Raw genomic sequence first — 18,160 nt, 5'->3', positions numbered from 1 at the left:
CTTTTTACGTTTTAAAAGGCAGAACGCAGCAGACCACACAATAATATAGTTATAAACCCAGATCCTTGTCGCTCCCCAGCCTTTATTTCGCTTCAAATGGCGGGACATAAGAAAATACACAATAAAACAGTCAGTATCCCTAATCCATATCTCTCCCCAGCCTTCTTAAGTTTTAAAAGGCAGAACGTAGGAAATAACACAACAAAATAGTCAAGAAAGCCCAGCCTTCTTACATTCTAAAAGGCAGGACGTAGCAAATTCCACAATAAAATAGTCGCAAACTCAGATCCTTTACTCTCCCCAGCATTTCTTTCGTTTGAAAGGAAGGGACATAACAAATTACACAATAAAACAGTAATTATACATGATACATGTCTCTCGCCAGACTTCTTATCTTTCAAGTGTTGATGTAACACAAATAAAACTCTCTTTATTCCAGTTCCCTGTTTCTAACCAGCCTTACTTTTTATAAGGGTCGAGAATTGTAACTAGTTCCAAAATAAAACAGTGATTAACCCTACTCCATGTCTCTCCCTAGCCTTAGTACGTTTTAAGTGTACAAATTATACACAAAAAGTATGATTTTTCGTGGGGTTTATATAGAAAAGAGGGGTTAGGCATTTGGGGGTGGAAAAATACAAAGAAAGAAAACAAAAGAAACATTTGTTTTTCTTTTTTCTTTTCTTTTTGGTGTGTGTGTGGGGGGGGGGGGGGGGAGGGGATGGGTCTTCTATCCACTACTTCTACCTTCATTCTGAGCTTCCTATTCACATTACGTATGGGCATCCACATTACAAACAATCATTTAAATATAACTTACCTTTCACTGGATTCGAACCACCAACCTCCAGCTCGATGTCTGCATCGTTTGTACCAACCGCTTAACCGACTGCGCTACAGCGAGAAGATGCTCGAGACGGTCAAATAGAGTTAGTCACTGGTTTCGGATGATGGAACGTTATACGTAATGCACATTGTGAACGTGCAGAACGTGCAATGCAACCTAGGAACACAATAAAATATTGATTTTTAGTAAACCACGTGGTACTGATAGCAAATTACACAATAAAATAGTTATAAAACCAGATATTGTGTCTCTCCCCAGCCTTCCTCTCGCTTGAAATGGCGGGACACAACAAATTACACAATAAAACAGTCATTGTACATGATGCATGCCTCTTCCCAGCCTTCTTACGTTTCAATTGTTGATGTGACAGAATAAAACTCTCTTTAATCCAGTTCCCTGAATCTCCCCAGTCTTCTTTCACGTTTTTAAAGGACAGGATGCAATAAATCGCACATTAAAACAGTAACTAACCGCAGAAAACTGTTTCTCCCAAGCGTTGTTACGTTTTCATGGTCTCTCCCCAGTCTTTTTACGTTTTAAAAGGCAGAACGCAGCAGACCACACAATAATATAGTTATAAACCCAGATCCTTGTCGCTCCCCAGCCTTTATTTCGCTTCAAATGGCGGGACATAAGAAAATACACAATAAAACAGTCAGTATCCCTAATCCATATCTCTCCCCAGCCTTCTTAAGTTTTAAAAGGCAGAACGTAGGAAATAACACAACAAAATAGTCAAGAAAGCCCAGCCTTCTTACATTCTAAAAGGCAGGACGTAGGAAATTCCACAATAAAATAGTCGCAAACTCAGATCCTTTACTCTCCCCAGCATTTCTTTCGTTTGAAAGGAAGGGACATAACAAATTACACAATAAAACAGTAATTATACATGATACATGTCTCTCGCCAGACTTCTTATCTTTCAAGTGTTGATGTAACACAAATAAAACTCTCTTTATTCCAGTTCCCTGTTTCTAACCAGCCTTACTTTTTATAAGGGTCGAGAATTGTAACTAGTTCCAAAATAAAACAGTGATTAACCCTACTCCATGTCTCTCCCTAGCCTTAGTACGTTTTAAGTGTACAAATTATACACAAAAAGTATGATTTTTCGTGGGGTTTATATAGAAAAGAGGGGTTAGGCATTTGGGGGTGGAAAAATACAAAGAAAGAAAACAAAAGAAACATTTGTTTTTCTTTTTTCTTTTCTTTTTGGTGTGTGTGTGTGGGGGGGGGGTGGGGGAGGGGATGGGTCTTCTATCCACTACTTCTACCTTCATTCTGAGCTTCCTATTCACATTACGTATGGGCATCCACATTACAAACAATCATTTAAATATAACTTACCTTTCACTGGATTCGAACCACCAACCTCCAGCTCGATGTCTGCATCGTTTGTACCAACCGCTTAACCGACTGCGCTACAGCGAGAAGATGCTCGAGACGGTCAAATAGAGTTAGTCACTGGTTTCGGATGATGGAACGTTATACGTAATGCACATTGTGAACGTGCAGAACGTGCAATGCAACCTAGGAACACAATAAAATATTGATTTTTAGTAAACCACGTGGTACTGATAGCAAATTACACAATAAAATAGTTATAAAACCAGATATTGTGTCTCTCCCCAGCCTTCCTCTCGCTTGAAATGGCGGGACACAACAAATTACACAATAAAACAGTCATTGTACATGATGCATGCCTCTTCCCAGCCTTCTTACGTTTCAATTGTTGATGTGACAGAATAAAACTCTCTTTAATCCAGTTCCCTGAATCTCCCCAGTCTTCTTTCACGTTTTTAAAGGACAGGATGCAATAAATCGCACATTAAAACAGTAACTAACCGCAGAAAACTGTTTCTCCCAAGCGTTGTTACGTTTTCATGGTCTCTCCCCAGTCTTTTTACGTTTTAAAAGGCAGAACGCAGCAAACCACACAATAATATAGTTATAAACCCAGATCCTTGTCGCTCCCCAGCCTTTATTTCGCTTCAAATGGCGGGACATAAGAAAATACACAATAAAACAGTCAGTATCCCTAATCCATATCTCTCCCCAGCCTTCTTAAGTTTTAAAAGGCAGAACGTAGGAAATAACACAACAAAATAGTCAAGAAAGCCCAGCCTTCTTACATTCTAAAAGGCAGGACGTAGGAAATTCCACAATAAAATAGTCGCAAACTCAGATCCTTTACTCTCCCCAGCATTTCTTTCGTTTGAAAGGAAGGGACATAACAAATTACACAATAAAACAGTAATTATACATGATACATGTCTCTCGCCAGACTTCTTATCTTTCAAGTGTTGATGTAACACAAATAAAACTCTCTTTATTCCAGTTCCCTGTTTCTAACCAGCCTTACTTTTTATAAGGGTCGAGAATTGTAACTAGTTCCAAAATAAAACAGTGATTAACCCTACTCCATGTCTCTCCCTAGCCTTAGTACGTTTTAAGTGTACAAATTATACACAAAAAGTATGATTTTTGGTGGGGTTTATATAGAAAAGAGGGGTTAGGCATTTGGGGGTGGAAAAATACAAAGAAAGAAAACAAAAGAAACATTTGTTTTTCTTTTTTCTTTTCTTTTTGGTGTGTGTGTGTGGGGGGGGGGGGGGGAGGGGATGGGTCTTCTATCCACTACTTCTACCTTCATTCTGAGCTTCCTATTCACATTACGTATGGGCATCCACATTACAAACAATCATTTAAATATAACTTACCTTTCACTGGATTCGAACCACCAACCTCCAGCTCGATGTCTGCATCGTTTGTACCAACCGCTTAACCGACTGCGCTACAGCGAGAAGATGCTCGAGACGGTCAAATAGAGTTAGTCACTGGTTTCGGATGATGGAACGTTATACGTAATGCACATTGTGAACGTGCAGAACGTGCAATGCAACCTAGGAACACAATAAAATATTGATTTTTAGTAAACCACGTGGTACTGATAGCAAATTACACAATAAAATAGTTATAAAACCAGATATTGTGTCTCTCCCCAGCCTTCCTCTCGCTTGAAATGGCGGGACACAACAAATTACACAATAAAACAGTCATTGTACATGATGCATGCCTCTTCCCAGCCTTCTTACGTTTCAATTGTTGATGTGACAGAATAAAACTCTCTTTAATCCAGTTCCCTGAATCTCCCCAGTCTTCTTTCACGTTTTTAAAGGACAGGATGCAATAAATCGCACATTAAAACAGTAACTAACCGCAGAAAACTGTTTCTCCCAAGCGTTGTTACGTTTTCATGGTCTCTCCCCAGTCTTTTTACGTTTTAAAAGGCAGAACGCAGCAAACCACACAATAATATAGTTATAAACCCAGATCCTTGTCGCTCCCCAGCCTTTATTTCGCTTCAAATGGCGGGACATAAGAAAATACACAATAAAACAGTCAGTATCCCTAATCCATATCTCTCCCCAGCCTTCTTAAGTTTTAAAAGGCAGAACGTAGGAAATAACACAACAAAATAGTCAAGAAAGCCCAGCCTTCTTACATTCTAAAAGGCAGGACGTAGCAAATTCCACAATAAAATAGTCGCAAACTCAGATCCTTTACTCTCCCCAGCATTTCTTTCGTTTGAAAGGAAGGGACATAACAAATTACACAATAAAACAGTAATTATACATGATACATGTCTCTCGCCAGACTTCTTATCTTTCAAGTGTTGATGTAACACAAATAAAACTCTCTTTATTCCAGTTCCCTGTTTCTAACCAGCCTTACTTTTTATAAGGGTCGAGAATTGTAACTAGTTCCAAAATAAAACAGTGATTAACCCTACTCCATGTCTCTCCCTAGCCTTAGTACGTTTTAAGTGTACAAATTATACACAAAAAGTATGATTTTTGGTGGGGTTTATATAGAAAAGAGGGGTTAGGCATTTGGGGGTGGAAAAATACAAAGAAAGAAAACAAAAGAAACATTTGTTTTTCTTTTTTCTTTTCTTTTTGGTGTGTGTGTGGGGGGGGGGGGGGGGGAGGGGATGGGTCTTCTATCCACTACTTCTACCTTCATTCTGAGCTTCCTATTCACATTACGTATGGGCATCCACATTACAAACAATCATTTAAATATAACTTACCTTTCACTGGATTCGAACCACCAACCTCCAGCTCGATGTCTGCATCGTTTGTACCAACCGCTTAACCGACTGCGCTACAGCGAGAAGATGCTCGAGACGGTCAAATAGAGTTAGTCACTGGTTTCGGATGATGGAACGTTATACGTAATGCACATTGTGAACGTGCAGAACGTGCAATGCAACCTAGGAACACAATAAAATATTGATTTTTAGTAAACCACGTGGTACTGATAGCAAATTACACAATAAAATAGTTATAAAACCAGATATTGTGTCTCTCCCCAGCCTTCCTCTCGCTTGAAATGGCGGGACACAACAAATTACACAATAAAACAGTCATTGTACATGATGCATGCCTCTTCCCAGCCTTCTTACGTTTCAATTGTTGATGTGACAGAATAAAACTCTCTTTAATCCAGTTCCCTGAATCTCCCCAGTCTTCTTTCACGTTTTTAAAGGACAGGATGCAATAAATCGCACATTAAAACAGTAACTAACCGCAGAAAACTGTTTCTCCCAAGCGTTGTTACGTTTTCATGGTCTCTCCCCAGTCTTTTTACGTTTTAAAAGGCAGAACGCAGCAGACCACACAATAATATAGTTATAAACCCAGATCCTTGTCGCTCCCCAGCCTTTATTTCGCTTCAAATGGCGGGACATAAGAAAATACACAATAAAACAGTCAGTATCCCTAATCCATATCTCTCCCCAGCCTTCTTAAGTTTTAAAAGGCAGAACGTAGGAAATAACACAACAAAATAGTCAAGAAAGCCCAGCCTTCTTACATTCTAAAAGGCAGGACGTAGGAAATTCCACAATAAAATAGTCGCAAACTCAGATCCTTTACTCTCCCCAGCATTTCTTTCGTTTGAAAGGAAGGGACATAACAAATTACACAATAAAACAGTAATTATACATGATACATGTCTCTCGCCAGACTTCTTATCTTTCAAGTGTTGATGTAACACAAATAAAACTCTCTTTATTCCAGTTCCCTGTTTCTAACCAGCCTTACTTTTTATAAGGGTCGAGAATTGTAACTAGTTCCAAAATAAAACAGTGATTAACCCTACTCCATGTCTCTCCCTAGCCTTAGTACGTTTTAAGTGTACAAATTATACACAAAAAGTATGATTTTTCGTGGGGTTTATATAGAAAAGAGGGGTTAGGCATTTGGGGGTGGAAAAATACAAAGAAAGAAAACAAAAGAAACATTTGTTTTTCTTTTTTCTTTTCTTTTTGGTGTGTGTGTGGGGGGGGGGGTGGGGGAGGGGATGGGTCTTCTATCCACTACTTCTACCTTCATTCTGAGCTTCCTATTCACATTACGTATGGGCATCCACATTACAAACAATCATTTAAATATAACTTACCTTTCACTGGATTCGAACCACCAACCTTTTCTTTTTGGTGTGTGTGGGGGGGGGGGGGGATGACCCAAATTATCAAACTGACTTCAAACCAAGTTTGACAAAATCGGTCACTAGACTTTAAGGTCTCACTACACAGATCACTTCTGGGTGAGAGTTCATTCATCACGGTCCACTATAGTTCCTAATTGTGGCACATGTTATGGTTCACATATTCACTTCTAGGAAATGGTGAAGAATTAAAACAATATGCATGTTTAATGGTAAGCCTTCTGCCTGTATTTTGCCCATGTTATTTTGTAATATTGTGCATCGACCTTTTGGGACATGGGTATATAGCGCAAGTGACAGCCGGAGTGAATCGGTTAATGAACCACCTGTTCGGACCGGTACTACAGCCAGATGCGGTCATATAGCAAAAAACTGAGACGGAAATGTTCTCAACTTTGGAGTGAAAATAAATGCTTTTATAATGTATGTTCGCAATGGTCTATGTTGTTGGTGCCAACGAGAACCCGTTCTATGGGCAATCTTCGCTTGAAGTTGGGCAGTTTAACATGGGTTTCAATGGCTGATGACATCTGTGTAGTGAGACCTTAGCCAACGTGATCTTCCTTACGCAGTCATTTTGCGCCCTGCTAAATGGCATACAAAGACATATATTTATGATTATAACCGACCTCTTAAATACAATTAAAAACAGTTGTATTTAATTGTTGATTTAACGTTAAACATAGCGTTAATATTTTATTTTTTTTATTTATTAGAGTTGGGAATGTTTGCCTGCCAGATGGTCAGCAATTCCGTATTTTCGCTATATAGTTATCTCAGACGGCAGAGAGCGATCACAACCGTCTAAAGTCCGTCCCACTGGAAATGCCTTTTTTATACTATGAAATTTACAACAAATAAGAAATTATTTATTTTTGAGCCGATTGTTTTCTAAATTGCACACGAAAACTAGTTGTTGTTTTTTTGTCGTTTCCTAAACACTTTTACTTTTCTATTTATGTGAAACCAAACTGAAATTATTTACAAAACAAAACAACATTTTTGTAGGAAGATGGGATATGGACTATAGCTCCCAAACGGCAGAGTACTCGGGTTACCCTTGTAGTAGTGTAAATTCCGAAACGTATTATTACTATGATTTACACGTGGCATAGCTTGTCTCATAGTTAAAATATAATTAGTTAGTAACATAAATATCGATCATTTAAAATTTACTTGGTTATATCAAACAGGGCAGTTGCTGCGGTGCTCCGAAGAGCCAAAGGAGGAAAACAAACCAACTAACCAACCAGCCATGGCCGAAAACAAGAGAAAGAAATGTAAACAATTCAGAAAAAGAAAACATTCAAGCAACGATGACGATGATTTAGATGGAAATGATGAAAGCAGGTTTGTGGCACATGCAAAAATTACTAAATATAGTATTAGTCCCACAAAAAACGAATTTTTTCATGCTATGGAATTTACTTCAAATTAACCTGGCGTCATATATTTTCGATAGGATAATCGAATAATAGAGACCGCACCGGAAGACTGGTACCGCCACTCACATCTGTTACACCATTGCCGAATGCAAGGTTTGAAAAGCACATAAAACATTTCAGGGCTAGCCCTGGGTTCAAATTTGGGAATCGTTAAATTCTTTCGCCAATTTGAAAATGTTTTCGCCAAATATATACTCTTCAAAAAAAGAAACGCAAAAGGTTACAAATGGGTTATAACTCCGATTTTATGTTTCCTACCGGTTCATGCTTTGTGAATATAAGGTCATTGCATGTCCCAAACACATTCCCACGGTTACATTCGATAAAACGCAGCTACTGTACAATAAAGTTCCAAAATGTGAATATTCGCAAAAACGCAGCCACGTGCAAACCATGTCACCACTGCACTTGCGTTGTCTGCACGTGCAACATGAACACCGACAGTATAAAAGTGCAGGGTGTTCGCTTGCCTGGCCTCTGTATCTGGCCGACAGTTGACAATCCAGGACATGCCACGTCTCAGTGAACCGCAGAGAAACAATGCCATCGGCCGACTAGACGCAGGCGAATCCAGAACGGTCGTTGCCAGGGCATTCCATGTGTCCCCAAGCACCATCTCCAGACTGTGGGACCGTTACCAGCAACATGGATCAACACGTGACCTCCCTAGATCCGGTCGACCACGGGTCACTACCCCCGGGCAGGACCGCTTCATCCGGGTACGCCACCTTCGGGAACGATTGACTACTGCCACCTCCACAGCCGCAGCAATACCAGGTTTGCGCAGGATATCCGACAAGACCGTACGGAACCGCCTACGTGAGGTAGGAATTCGTGCCAGACGTCCAGTTCGAAGTGTCATCTTAACACCACAACACCGTCGACTCCGACTGCAGTGGTGCCAGATTCATCGACAATGGCCTCAACTGCGATGGAGACAGGTGTGGTTCAGTGACGAGTCCCGATTTCTGCTCCGACGTCATGATGGAAGATGTCGCGTGTATAGGCGTCGTGGTGAACGTTATGCGGCAAACTGCGTGCAGGAAGTGGACAGATTCGGCGGGGGTAGTGTCATGGTGTGGGCAGCCATCTCACACACTGGCAGAACTGACCTGGTCCACGTGCAGGGCAACCTGAATGCACAGGGCTACATTGACCAGATCCTCCGGCCACACATCGTTCCAGTTATGGCCAACGCCAACGCAGTGTTCCAACATGACAACGCCAGGCCTCACACAGCACGTCTCACAACGGCTTTCCTACAGAACAACAACATTAATGTCCTTCCTTGGCCATCGATATCACCGGATTTGAACCCAATTGAGCATCTATGGGACGAGTTGGACCGACGCCTCCGACAGCGACAACCACAGCCCCAGACCCTGCCCGAGCTGGCAGCAGCCTTGCAGGCCGAGTGGGCCACCATCCCCCGGGACGTCATCCGTACTCTGGTTGCTTCAATGGGCAGGCGGTGCCAGGCAGTTGTCAACACACGCGGAGGCCACACCCGGTATTGACTCCAGATGACCTTGACCTTGGTGGTGTGTCCTATCACTTACTCACATTGGACTAGAGTGAATTGTGAACAATCCTGCAACATTTGGTAATTATCGGACTCACCATTCAATAATTAAATCAATTCTCCAAATGTTACGACAATGTGGTTTTGCGTTTCTTCTTTTGAAGAGTATATTTTGACATTTCGACCAAAAAAAATAATAAAATATGTCAAGTATTAATGTATAATAATTAAGATATAAATATTCTTAATTGCACGTTCTGCATTACAGGTTCTTTCAATCACTATCTAATAGTGGAATGCACAGATGAAGTCAGAGTGACATATTCAGAATGAAATAAAATGAAAAACTTTTTGTGTACCACAAAAAAACTAACATTTTTACAGCACACATTACAGGGGTTTCCCTAGAGCGATAAGCCGACACGGCCCGTGCTCCCTTAGCCAACCAAGTAAGCGCCTTCATGTCTGGTAAGCACCTTAACTGCAGGACCGTGTCGGCTTAATTTGTAACATGTATACAAAACAATGGAGCTGTGATCCGTAACGTCATTCACCACACATTATCACACTTCCATTTGGTATCTCTGCAATTCTTTAGTTGTTCACTTTGAGGTCCATTGATCGCACCGTTTGTGGGCTTGTGCTGGTCACGTGGTACAGGTGATCGGCTACTACTAATCCGCCAGATAACTGCTTGTTGTAATAATGTCTGTATGCATGGGAATTACGCATCAAGACAAATCAAAGAAAATACCTATTAACTGAATAAACATCTTTGAAGGTGAAATTCTTCAGTAAAACATGTCACCATTATTTTAATTTTGTAAAGTCTGAACCAAAGTAATAAAAACAAACCGACACTGCATGTCAATTTGAATACACATGCCAGTTCAGGGCCGAAAGACATGTCGGCTATCCCAAGGGCTGAGTTCAGCCAGACCGAGCGAAAACAAAACGTTCGCTACACTGGTTTGTGCGCTTCACGTTAAACCAAATGGACACGACGGACACCAATCAAATAGTTCGCGAACGTTAGGAAGAACGTTCGTTGGCTGAACTGAGGAAAGCTCTCGGCGTAATATACGTCACGCTTCAGAGTCAGCTGACACCCACGTGTCAAGAGACATCGTTGCGGACGATTACACGGAAGTAAATCTTGATGTAAATGTGTAGAAAAACACTAGTTGTTTGCATCAATGAATACCTAACTGCAGTTTCGTTATTTCCTTTGTCTTTGTTAATTTTGTACCTATGGTCGAGAGCACGCACTGAGATCGCGATCGCAGGAAATGAACATGCAGTATTTATACAAATTGCAGTTAAACGTACACTGAATTAGTTTACAATAATCATATTTGTTAGATAATGCTAGATATGTATTTGTTAAACTGTGAGGTGACAAGCATTTAACACGACGCTGAAATCAACAGCAACAACATGGCGCAAATTATGAAATTGTTGGGGGTGGGGAATTGATGGGTTATTATTTTTTTTAAAGTTTTACCCCCCCCCCCCCAATTTTTTTTTTAAAAACCCCCACAAAAACAACCCCAACATGATTTGATGGATTGAAGGCAAACACTTAACTGTTTTCAACCCACTACCCCACTTCTTTTGGCTTGATTTTTGTGTTATAATGATGCTATATATATGTAAGCGCCTTAAAACAATCCTGGGGAAAGGCCTGCATTATAATCTGAAAAATAGTTAAAAGTGTAACACATTGTCTTCAGTAGGCCTATTAATTTTTTATATTTGGTGTTTCAATCACTGGGGTGTCTACATTTTCTTTGGATGATGAAGCTAAATTTGGACAGGACCCAACAAACCCAAATGATGATAACTTTGGTACTTTGGCACCACTTTCATTCCGATCATTAATTTTTCGTTTCCCCATAATTTAGACGCATTGAGTGTGAAATGTGAATAAAAATATTGTGTATGTATGTATGCCCACAAATGACTATCAGGTCAGATGTCGGGAATTAACGTGCTTATATCAATTTAATGTTCAAGCACGCTCGTTGCGAGCACTATTTCTGACTAGGGCCAGAAACTGTGCTCACAACGATAGGGGTGGGGAGAGTGTTAGTAAAAAAAAAAATTAAAATTAAAAACGAAGTAAGTTAAAAAGTGTTTATATACAAAGGGTTAAAAAGGGTTTCTACAAATGATTATGTAAAAAGTAGAATATTGACAATAAAATATGTCTGGTTAATCTGGTATTTATGTCAGAGGAGAGTAGACGGGAAGGTCTGCCCCATTTTTAATTAATTTCCCTTGGCTGTCCCATCCACCACCTCCACCATAATGGAAATGTTAAGAATTGGAAAGTGGAGATTGATGAATGATATCTCCATATTGACCATAACATGAACCTGCATAAAACTATGTGATTGGTGCTGTGACTTAACTTAAGTCAAAAGATCTATCACCTAACTTTTAATAAAAATATTGTTCATGTCGTTTATATACGTAACACGTCTAATGAGTTCTTCATGTCAAATATGGCCTCCTAAACTGGTAGCAAGTAGTTGTTTTAGCACAAGAGATATATTAATTAATTTTCTTTTGAAAGCAAAGATAACATAAATCATAAGCTCTAATCACCGATTTATTTGTTTGATGTATGGACAGTGGTAATCAGTTCGGATTAACGTAGTGATAACACTGCCAGCAACTGGCCGTATTTACAATCTGACCAATTGTTTAACTAATTACCTGTACACTTTGATGTTAAACACTATTATTCTTTTTGTTTTTTGTCTTACTCATTGTAGACAGTCAATAAAATATAAATAAACACAACATGTTTATTGCAAACAAAACACCGGCATCTATTGCAGTCCGAAAATAGGTAGAAAGCGACAACTTGCTCCGAGCATTCTATTTCTAACAGTGAGGGTTATTAGGATAAAGTTTATTAACAAATATAGCACAAACAATTTATAATTGCTGACCACGTGTATTTGAAATAATATTTATATACAATTTATACCAGTAACATTAAAGATAGTTGAATAATATTTGTAGAATGGTGTACATTTTCTACTTGCACCCCCACATTCCAGAAATGAACTGGGCCGTGCGACCTAACCTACATTAAACGAAAGCTTTCTGAGGTAAAAGAAAACTTTAGATATTATTTTGGGTAAAACACATTTTATATAATAATGTAATATTTTATCATTAAAATCTTTAACTGTGTATTCTAATTTTGAGTATTAGATCGATATTCGCTTGTTTCCGAAAATAGAGTGAAAACCAGCCACATGCTCAAATTTGGTACGAACCGGAACACTAAACAAAATCGGTTGAAAGTTATAAACAGAAAATTATATGGTAAAAGAAAGTCTTTCGTCAAATTTTTCGCCAACATTGAAATTCTTTTGCCAAATTATTTTTTTTCCCGCCTTTGGCAAACGACAGCGTGATCCCTGCATTTATTGTTTAATATTGGAAGAATACCAGTACTTGTAATAGGTATAAAATACATTGATAAAACTTTATAACAAATAAAAAAGAAATATATTATATAGAACTCATGTTTAATGATGTTACTTGCTAGATTATGTAGATACGATAACGTAGCGCTGACATCGACACGGTCTTCTGTTCAGCGCTACGAGATGAGGCATATACCCCATTAGCCTGAGTACTCTGACTCTAAGATCGAGAGCTAGACGGACATTTGGACATAAATACGCTCTCATTACAGTCAGAGACCAAGCTATAAATTTTTTTGGCAATTCCCGACAACCAAAAAGTTGGCAAAGATTTCCACTCTAATACCACAACAATCCTATGTTTGACGTCAAATACCTTTACATCGATCATTTTCGAGTTAACTGATTAAAAAAAATCCACATATTAATACCCCATGTGTAGCAAAAACAAACTTCAGTGTTCTGTAAAAAAAAACATTCACACTTTGTTGGAAACACTTACTCGATATCGTTGATATATTATATATTAAATTAATTGTTGCTGCAAATATAATTAATACAATGAAGATTAACAATTATCAAGACTAAAAGCGTTCTTCGTCAGCCATGACAGATAATACGAGAATCTCATGAGAATGTGAAATATCCATACATGAAAAAATATAATCTACTACAGTAATTTTTGTATTATGATATAGTTGACGAAATGTATTTTTTTGATTTGTTTTATCTTTTAAAACTTAAACTTAATAGTTTGTCTAAAATTATAAAAAATAAAAACATCCCAACATTTAAACGCATTGTCTGCTCTCGGAACTTTTTTGGTAGAGGTCAAGGTAAATAGACTAGTTTTTATTTTAATGTGGCGAAGCATTGTAATAATATAGAGAATTATTATTTATTTTTTTGCATGACGTCACTTTACATCTCTTTACAAGAACAATAAACTGGGTGAATGCCGTTTCCGTTTTAAAGGTAGACTAAACTCAACAAGAGCCTTATGTGTTGGAAAGATGCATACCCGGACCACCAACACATACTGACACTTTAACAAATGAAAAACGCGTAATTTTAGAATTAATAAAAAAAACGTGATTATTCCTGCTAACTGGGGGCAGCCATTTTGTTTCATTTTTGTGATGTCCGGTGGTATAGCTTGGGGCAAAGTGACGTCAGTTCAGGTCCAACTTCTCTGTTATGCACAGTGTAAACAAATGCTCTAATTTACGACACGGCACTTAGCTTTCATCAACCTGACTTGTAAAACAACATAAATGACTTGATAGTATAATAAACTATTTAACTAAATATATTTCAGTTTGCATCAATATAACGAAATGGAATTATAGTATTTTTTTCTTTAAAAAAATCCAAAGAAATGCATATTATTAGGCCTATTGGTAGGATACGTTTGAGTAAAAACAACCACTCACGATACTCAAGTGATAATTTTCTTTTCTCTGGGACTACGTAATTGGTCAGTTTTGTGATTTTAGATGGGAAAGTCTACTTAATCGAGGGTTTTACAGAATTACTTACAGTAGTAAAGCTGGTAAAGTCCATTACTATTTGAGGTTATTACACAATACCCTCTGATCTTAATAAAAGAGGCACGTCTTTTTAGTGTGTCTCGACACAGTGTCTAGAGACCGTCTAAATATACACCTGCCAATCAAGAACCACAGGTACAGGCCACAGAAAGAAAAGACCAATAGACTTCTTTCTCATTCCACTGCGCATGTGCCCGTTGCGGAGTTACTCAAGGACGCAAACCGCGAGATCTCGCCAAAATAAACCTATCTGCAAATTGGGGGGCAAAAGCAATGGGAGGCCATGACCATTGTTCAATTATTAACTGTTCCAATCGCATATGTCCGGGAAATTCGTTATCCTTCCATCGATATCCAGCCAATGGATACCGGAAACGTTTGTGGGTAATCGTTTCACGTAGAAAACAATTTTAATGTTACTCTAAGTACGAGGGTTTGTTCGGCACATTTTGTAGGAGGGAAGCCAGTGAACGCATAAGGGACCAAAACCTTTCCGGTTCTGTACAGGACGTTCCTACACAGGGCGGTCTAGATATGGTGGAAAACACATTAACAGTAAAGAAAATAAATATATATTTTGTATATAAAGAAAATATATGTATATTTCGGATTATACTCAATAAAATATATAACGTGTGCGTGTGTAAATATAAAAAAAATATATGTAGTCAGGACAGCTCTGTACAGAACGTTCCTATACAGGGTGGTCTAGTATTCTAGTAAACAGTAAGTAAAATAAAATAGATATATATTTTGTATATATACAGAAAATATATGTATATTTCGGACAATACTCAGTAGAATATATATATATATGAACTTTTAATGTTATTATTACTCAGTATGTTTCAAATTTAATTATAAGTATTGTTTGTTATGAACAAAAAAATCATCTGCAAACTTATGTGAGAACGGGCTGTGGCAAATTATAATCCGTCTTTGGTGATAATACACCTTGGCGGAAATGATCCTAAGGATATAGTTGACCGTTTGTTGGCATTACGTCAATGACTGTTACCTGGAAGTGTGGAAAGAGTGTGTGGTAGAGATTTGTCGCCGGGGGATTTTTAAGAAGTCCCCCAAGATGACAATAGCTGAGTTCAACACATTAAGAAATGCCGTGAATCGGGGTTTGAAGAGGGCCATAGGGCGCAACCTGGTGCCTCTGTCCACTCATTATCCAGAGGATTTTCTAGATGACGGGGTCCACTTCAATGTCAGTGGAATACGAAAGTATTTCTTTTGCATTTTCAACACTATCCGGCCACGTTAGTGTTACTACGGCCCTTTTAAGGGCCACCAAAACATTTGAAAGTGTAATATACCAAATGCCAATCATGAGTCAGTGCACTGATTTTATATTTACAGAAAAAATAAAGAACGTTTATATCTATAAATATATAAGTTTATCGGTTATAGTATCATGCTTAAATTAACCAGTTAGGAATAGAGTTGTAATTCCTTTATTAACTAAGTTCCCCTGGAAGCGTTTCTCAATTATCACACGTGTAGGTGTTGTGTCACGGTGAAGTGATTAGAATATTGTGTAAACTAGACACCTAGAGATTAACTAATTAAGTGATCAGTTCTGGGTTGTTATTATTTGTTGTTGTTAATTAACTACTGCAGCAGTACATTTGTCAGCGTAGGTTAATACAGATTCCAAAGTGTATTGTGTTTTTGTTGTGTTTTCTAGTGAACTAAACGTGCTATATTACACATACTTTATATAAGATCTTATCTCTGATCATACCTAGAGACGAGCCATGCAGGTATAACCGCCTGTTACAGAGAGATCTAATAGATATACAGTTAGGAGAGATATTTGGATAATCGTGTTTTATTCAGTTACGGGTATTATAGGATCCCCGTGACAGGAGTTATCTGGTTTATTGACTTTGTTAAAGAGCATATAGACAGTTTTAGTTTCTGAAAGTTTAATACCCAGTCCAGGGCCCATTTATTAAGTCTATTCATATCAGCTTGCATTTGGTAAAAAATGTTAGTGGTTGTGTTGCCTATATGCCAGATGGCGCAGTCATCAGCAAACAGTGCTGTATTTAATGTTGAAGCCTTTCCTGGTTTTTCTTTGGCATTAAATGCTTTAGTTATGTCATTAATGAAAATATTAAATAAGGTTGGTGAGAGGACCAAACCTTGTGGTTTGTGGTATACCATTTATTATTTCAGTTCTATCTGAAAAGTGTCCATTAACTTTAACTGAGATTGATCTGTTATGGATGAAGTTGTTGATAAAGTTAAACATGTTACCTTTAATACCATTACTTTGTAGTTTATTTAGTAGACCATGGCGCCATACCATGTCAAAGGCCTTTTCTATGTCTATAAAAATTGCTAAAACGTTATGTGATTTTCGGAATGCATCATTAATACCATTTTGTAATCTAACAATTTGATCTATAGTTGAGTGTTTAGCTCTAAATCCGCTTTGTACATTAGTTATTAGGTTATTTTCAAGTAGGTAGTTATTAAGTCTACGGCATGGTCTTTTCTCGCTTTAGGGAGACTAAAGCATTCTGCGTGTTTCCACGCAGTGGGCATTTGACCTTCCCTCCAGATTCGGTTAAAGAACAATAACACTACCCCTAGGGCTACGTCCGGCATATGCTTAAGTAGTGTATAGCTAATTTTATCAGACCCGGTGGTGGTACTCTTTTTTGCTTTAAGAGCTGTTTTTAATTCTAATAAGGTTATCGGTTTATTGAATTCTAAGTTATCAGTAGTTTGCTGTTTTGGTATTGTTAGTTTGTAAAGAGTTATCTTTCTCCTTGAATAGCTTTAACTTTTTTTCCACATTTCTCTAATTGATGTTCTATTATTAATTTCTCCACAGAATTTATTCCAGCTGGCTTGTTTAGCATTAATGATAAGTTTGGTGACTTCGTTTTTAGCTATTTTATATTTAGTGTGGTTTACGCATCCTATTCCTAAAGCCGCATTTGGTTTTAATTTCCTCCGTCCACCAGTTAACTGGTCTATTTTTATTGAAAGGTTTAGTTTTAGGAATCTTCTTTTCAGCTATTTCTATTATTTTATTAGTAAGTTTAGTAGGGGCGTCGTCAATGTTTAGGCTATCTTCTAACTTGATATTGCTACAATCGCTTGTAAAGCCTGCCAGTTAGCTTTGCTAAAGTTAAATTTAGGTATAAATTTATCTTCTTCTGTATAAGTAGTATTACATTTATAGCTGGTTAATATGGGTAGGTGGTCGCTATTGAGAGCTTCTAACACCTCCCATTGGGAGTTTGCACCTATGTTGTTAGAGGTGACAGTTAGGTCGATGGCGGATATGCCCAGATAATCATGTATAAAAGTAGTACTGCCAACGTTGAGACATAGATATACTAGATTGTGTGTGTTGATGAATTCCTCAAGTATGTCTCCCTGTGCGTTAGAATGCAGACCTCCCCACAGTGTGCTATGACATTTAAAATCTACAAGAATTAAGTTATTGTTTGGGTTTATGAGTTTATTGTAATCTCTTAACGTTAGTTGTTTATGGGCTGTTCCCGGCTGTCTATAAACATTAATGACGTCAACAGGCATTTTATCATTTTGAATGGTAAGTCCTAGGACTTCTAGGTTAGTGTTAATAGAGTCGTATTTAATTTCAGTATGTGGTATGGTATTTTTAATTAGTGTGGCTATTCCACCTCTAGTGCTATTATCACTATTTTTATAGTAACTGGTATTTTAAAAACTTTTATTTTATTTTATTTTTTATCTTTAGTGCCAGCTCCTAGCCAAGTTTCTTGAAGGCAAATAATATCTGGCTTGTTGTTACTAGTGCTAATTAGTTGAATGATCTCGGCACC

The 18,160-nt window shown here is 38.0% G+C and overlaps 1 protein-coding gene and 1 long non-coding RNA gene across 2 annotated transcripts in view; one reads left to right on the top strand and one right to left on the bottom strand.

Annotated features, from left to right (window-relative positions):
- Positions 1–688: 688 nt before the first annotated feature.
- Positions 689–6,339, bottom strand: LOC121384154. The gene is made up of 5 exons (XR_005959351.1): positions 6,314–6,339; positions 4,941–5,123; positions 3,568–3,750; positions 2,195–2,377; positions 689–1,003 (listed from the first exon to the last, which is right to left on the bottom strand). It is a non-coding gene; the product is annotated as an uncharacterized LOC121384154 (long non-coding RNA).
- Positions 6,340–7,596: 1,257 nt separating this feature from the next.
- Positions 7,597–18,160, top strand: part of LOC121382698 (telomere length and silencing protein 1 homolog) — an 88,606-nt gene continuing 78,042 nt past the window's right edge. The window contains exon 1 of the mRNA XM_041512238.1: positions 7,597–7,711. Within this exon, the coding sequence (XP_041368172.1) occupies positions 7,617–7,711 (95 nt within the window). The 5' untranslated portion in view covers positions 7,597–7,616. The remainder of the gene's footprint in view (positions 7,712–18,160) is intronic.

This window comes from Gigantopelta aegis, chromosome 10, assembly GCF_016097555.1.
Source record: "Gigantopelta aegis isolate Gae_Host chromosome 10, Gae_host_genome, whole genome shotgun sequence".
Classification (NCBI taxonomy): Eukaryota; Metazoa; Mollusca; class Gastropoda; order Neomphalida; family Peltospiridae; genus Gigantopelta; species Gigantopelta aegis.
Note: the sequence above shows the minus strand (reverse complement) of the source record. Positions and strands in the feature narration are given on the sequence as shown.